We start from the raw sequence: 5,508 nt of genomic DNA, 5'->3' as shown, positions 1-5,508 counted from the left end.
GGGCCCAGGCTGGGGATTCGAACCCGCCACCTTAGGTGTATGTGGCTGGCGCCTTAGCCGCTTGAGCCACAGGCGCCGAGCCTCAGGGCTTCACTATTATGCTTCATAACTTGCATACTACATTTTGTTAAAGTTTTTTTTTTTTTTTGAGGCAGAGTCTCACTTTGTCCCCCTCGGTAGAGTGTCAGTGGCATCACAGCTCACAGCAATCTCAAACTCTTGGGCTTAAGTGATTCTCTAGCCTCCGCCTACCAAGTGGCTGGGACTACAGTTTCCCACCACGATGGCTGGCTCTACATTATGTAAGTTTTACATGCATTAACATTACATAAAAAAGGAAGACCAGATCTGAAAGGCAAAAGGTTAGGAAAGTATTAAAAGCTCTGTATGTGGGGGCAGTGCCTGTGGCTCAGTGGGTAGGGCTCTGGCCCCATGTACCAAGGGTGGCGAGTTCAAGCCTGGCCCCGGAGAAACTGCAAAAAAACCCAGCTGGGTGTTGTGGTGGGTGCTTGTAGTCCCAGCTACTCGGGAGGCAGAGGCAAGAGAATTGCCTAGGCCTAAGAGCTGAATGTTGCTGTGAGCTGTGACACCACAGCACTCTACCAAGGGCAACAAAGTGAGACTGTCTCTAAAAAAAAAGAAAAAAAGCTCTATACGTGAAACTTGAGAAGGACTGATAGTTCCTTAGAGGGAGGGGGATACATCAGATACATCACATGACTTAACAAGATACCCAGAAAAAATCTGAATGATGACCTTCTTGGTATGAGCACCCTAGTCTATAAAGGTGGTCATCACAACAGGGTCACCTGGACTCACCTGTGTTGTAACTTTATAGGCCACATATGCATTCATACCATCCCCTGCAGAAGAAAGAGAAAGCAGGAGAGGGTTATCTTACAACCAAAGCGGTGCTAATCAAGCTAACATTTTACCAGGAATCATAAGCCATGGAGCCCTGTGTGAGAAGGAATACTTGTTTCATCTCCAGGCTTTATATGCGATCTCAGAACCCAGTTCCTACTTTGCCTCAGGACCTCAGGCACATACATTCCCCCATGGATGCTGGCTAGACCCCAGTTTGAGTCAGACAACAGAGTCAGCTCTCTGTTCCAAAGCCAAGCTCCATTTATACTCTCCACATAGCAGCACTGGAGGCTGACAATCCATCAGTTGTTATCCTGCCAATATTTGGGCTAGTTATACACATCTGTCCGAAACCAAACAATTCTCTTGCTGTATAAAGCAGGAGGAGAAGGAAGCAACTGATATAAAAGGAAACAAGTAGTTCTACCCTAGGTTAGCTCTGAGCTTGGTTTGCTCTTTCAGAAATATCACCACAGCCCCCCTCCATTGGTGCAAGGGGACACTGACCCTTCTGATCTAGCATGTTCACCAAGAGCAAAGGGTTTGCCAAGAAGACATTTCGGCTGCCTAATGTCACACAAACCTCCCTTTCCTGGGGGAATTATTTTTATGAAAAAGCCATTGACTGTTATATAATCCGGGATTCAAGCGACTGTCTTCCTCCATAGTAATGTCCTATCCTAGACCACGTCTGGAGATAAAGCCACCATTGACTCCCTGAGCACTGAAAAGACACACATTGGAATCCAGACAGACACAGCTCCACTGTTGAACTGTGGTATTTTTGGTTGGTTTTGTTCCCGTCAACCCTCACCCCTGATTCTTCCCCACAACAGAAAAACTTAGATCAACAATTACCAGCTGCTTAAGCTACTGAACTAGTTCTGGGTAAGGGATCAGGGGACAAAGGGGCAGGCAATACTATCAGCAGGGCCACATACTCTACTTTGATTTCAGTGAGATGGCTAGAATTGCCTGCTTTTATAAAGTACACAGAGAAGTTGCAGATTAAATGGAAATAGAAGGCTTGTCTGTTCTACTTGCCCAACCCTACCAGAAGGGTGTGTATAAAACTGAAATCATAAGCTAAGCTTTAGAAATTACTGATCACTGCCTTTAGTTTTAATAAACCATGTATACTATTAGACATTCTCTAATATACTAAGGATGTTTTACTACTGCTAAAAGAAAAACATCTCAGTTTACTTTATAGAAGTAGATTCGGCTCGGCGCCTATAGCTCAACCGGCTAAGGCGCCAGCCACGTACACCTAAGGTGGCGGGTTCGAATCCCTAGCCCGGACCCGCCAAACAACAATGACGGCTGCAACCAAAAAATAGCCGGGCGTTGTGGCGGGCGCCTGTGGTCCCAGCTACTTGGGAGGCGGAGGCAGGAGACTCGCTTGAGCCCAGGAGTTGGAGGTTGCTGTGAGCTGTAATGCCACGGCACGCTACCCAAGGGGAGAGCTTGAGGCTCTGTCTCAAAAAAAAAAAAAAAAAAAAGAAGTAGATTCAAAATTTCATTCACAGTAGAATAGTCATGGTCAAATATCCAAAAAGTCAATCCCATAATTTAGTACCTGCCATAAAGAAAGTCTAAATGCAAACATACATAAAATACAGTAGCAAGGCAAGATATTCAGACACTTTACCAGTATGTTAGCTGCTTTTACAAAGGCAATGTTCACGAAAAAAGACATATTGCATACACATTTGAGCACAGAGATCTACAAATGGGCTAGTAATATAATCATCTTAAATTTTTTTTTTTAATTTTGAGACAGAGCCTTAAGTTGTTGTCCTTGGTAGAGTGCCATGGCCTCATAGCAACCTCTAACTCTTGGGCTTAAACAATTCTCTTGCTTCAGCCTCCCAAGTAGCTGGGACCACAGGCGCCCACCACAGTACCTGGCTATTTTTTGGTTGTAGTTGTCATAGTTGTTTGGCGGGCCCAGGCTGGATTCGAACCTGCCACCTCTGGTGTATACGGGTGGTGCCTTAGATGCTTGAGCTACAGGCGCCAAGCCAATCATCTTAAAATTTATACAAATCTCCTAAATAATTTCATAATTAAAGATGGCACGTGCAAACTACCAAGGCTCTAGAAAGAATATCCTGGTAAAAGCAGGATTCTGATTTACTTAGATGTGTTCAGAAACAGGAAGCACATATTGAATTAACAGCCCACATAAACAGAGTATGCTGTTATAAAGATCTGGCCTTAAATATGAAAATGCTTTGAATTAGATAGTTTCCAGGTAATAACACAACAAAGAATCTAGACTATAGTACAAGGGATAAAAACTTACCACAAAGAATGACCTGTGTTTAAATAAACTGATCCAGCGATGTTTAAATTACTCTGGTAAGGGGAATTATGTCCCCTTCGAAATAGATACACTGAAAGTCCTAACTCTCGGTAACTAAAAATGTGACTTTATTTGCAATCAAGTTAAAATGAAGACATTAGGGTGGGCCCTACTTTACTCTCACCAGCGTCTTCATTTATAAAAGGTAAATTTGGACATATTTATAGACATGCATAGAGGGATGACGAGATGGACACACTTAGGAAGAATGCCATGTAATAACAAAAGCAGACTAGGTGATGCTTCAGGTACCAGATGTTAGGAAAGAGGCATGGAATGGCCCTTCTCTAATGCCTTCAGAGGGACAATGCCTTGCCAACATCATGATTTTAGATTTCTGACCAGCACAACTGTGAGGGAATTTTTTTGTTTTTTTGCAGTTTTTGGCTGGGGCTGGGTTTGAACCTGCCACGTCTGGCATATGGGGCTGGCGCCCTACTCCTTTGAGCCACAGATGCTGCCCTATATAATTCTATTTTTTTTTTTTTTTGAAACAGAGTCTTACTTTGTCACCCTTGGTACAGTGCCATGGTGTCATAGCTCATAGCAACCTCAAACTCTTAGGCTCAAGCGATTCTCTTGCCTTAGGCTCCTGAGTAGCTGGGACTACAGGAGCTCACCACAACACCTGGCTATTTTTAGAGACGGGGTCTCGATCTTGCTTGTGCTGGTCTTGAACCTGTGAGCTCAAGCAATCTATCCACCATGGCCTCCCAGAGAGCCGCGCCTGGCCTTTTATTTTTTTTTGAGACAGCGTCTCAAGCTATTGCCTGGGTAGAGTGCTGTGGCGTCATCACAGCTCACAGCAACCTCAAACTCTTGGGCTTGAGAGATTATCTTGCCTCAGCCTCCCAAATATCTAGGACTATAGGCCCAGCTACTTTTTGGTTGTAGTTATCATAGGCCGAGGCTGATTTGAACCTGCCAGCTCTGGTGTATGTGGTTGGAGCCGTAGCCGCTGAGCTACAGGCACCGAGCTGGGTCTTGCTCTGGCTCAGGCTGGTCTCAAACCTGTGAGCTTAGGCAATCCACCCGCCTTGGCCTCCCAGAGTGCTGAGATTATAGGTGTGAGCCACCGCGTGCCCTGCCCTTTCTACTGTTTTGTTTTAAGCCACCTCGTTTGTGGTACAGTAGCCCTAAGAAACTAATAAACTCCCTCTCCTAGTTCAAACATCATGAGTTATTAAATGTTAAGATAATTAGTACCGCCAGGCATGGTGGCTCACACCCATAATCCTAGCACTCTTGGAGGCTGAGGCAGGTGGATTGCCTGAGCTCATAGGTTCGAGACCAGCCTGGACCAGAGCGAGATCTCGTCTCTAATAATAGCTGGGCATTGTGGCGGGCACCTATAGTCCCAGCTACTCAGGAGGCTGAGGCAAGAGAATCATTTGAGCCCAAGAGTTTGAGATTGCTGTGAGCTATGACTCCATAGCACTCTACCGAGGGTGACAAAGTAAGACTCTGTCTCAAAAAAAAAAAAGAAAGAAATTAGTACCATTCATTGTCTTACTTCACCAAGGATTTAAAGCAGCTAATAACTAGCTTAAAAATAAGTCCATAGAGTATCTATATCTATAATATTTAAGAAGGAAGAGAGAACTCTAGACATGTAAGGGGAAGTTCTGGTCCAGGCCATGTTACGCCTTAGCAAGAAAGTTACTTCCTTTCTAGTCTTCAATTTCCTCTATTGTTAGATGAGAGGACTGTAGAAGATGCTCATAAATATCCTCCCAGTAAAACAGTCCAAGAAAAGTAAAACCAATAGTTTTATCACAACTGTTTTGGTACAAAGTCTAACTCTAAGTAGCGCCTGTACCTAGTTCTGAATAGATAAAGGGTTAGGAATTACATTTGTCCTCTTACCCATATAAACACTATGCCTGTTTAGGACAAGTTCTAGATAGCTCTTGTGTAAGGGACTGTACTTGAAACAAGGAAAATTGAGGCCTATTGTTCTGTACTTAGTAATCCACCTCACAACAGGGGAATGCTATCCTAAAAATCCAAGTCTGGCCAAAGTTAAGTTGTTACGCTTTTTGAAAATCCAATTTCAATTTGAGCACAATTCATTTTTTAAAAAATTTAATTAAATTATTTTTAAAATATTTTTGAGACAGAGTTTCACTCCATCACCCTTGGTAGAGTACTATGGTGTCATCCTAGCTTACTGCAACCTCAAACTCCTGGGCTCAAGCGATCCTCCTGCCTCAGCTGGGACTACAGGCATACACCACCTATTTTTTTTTTTTTTTGAGACAGAGCCTCAAGCT

At 43.8% G+C, this 5,508-nt stretch overlaps 1 protein-coding gene across 2 annotated transcripts in view; it reads right to left on the bottom strand.

The window, feature by feature from the left end:
* Positions 1 to 5,508, bottom strand: part of SNX1 (sorting nexin 1) — a 58,662-nt gene that overhangs the window by 16,988 nt on the left and 36,166 nt on the right. For both annotated transcript variants that reach the window (XM_003784411.2, XM_023510153.1), the window contains exon 5: positions 820 to 863. In XM_003784411.2, coding sequence (XP_003784459.1) covers positions 820 to 863 — 44 coding nt within the window. The remainder of the gene's footprint in view (positions 1 to 819; positions 864 to 5,508) is intronic.

The sequence above is a fragment of the Otolemur garnettii genome, unplaced genomic scaffold, assembly GCF_000181295.1.
Source record: "Otolemur garnettii isolate 467f Iridium unplaced genomic scaffold, OtoGar3 scaffold00011, whole genome shotgun sequence".
Lineage (NCBI taxonomy): Eukaryota > Metazoa > Chordata > Mammalia > Primates > Galagidae > Otolemur > Otolemur garnettii.
Note: the sequence above shows the minus strand (reverse complement) of the source record. Positions and strands in the feature narration are given on the sequence as shown.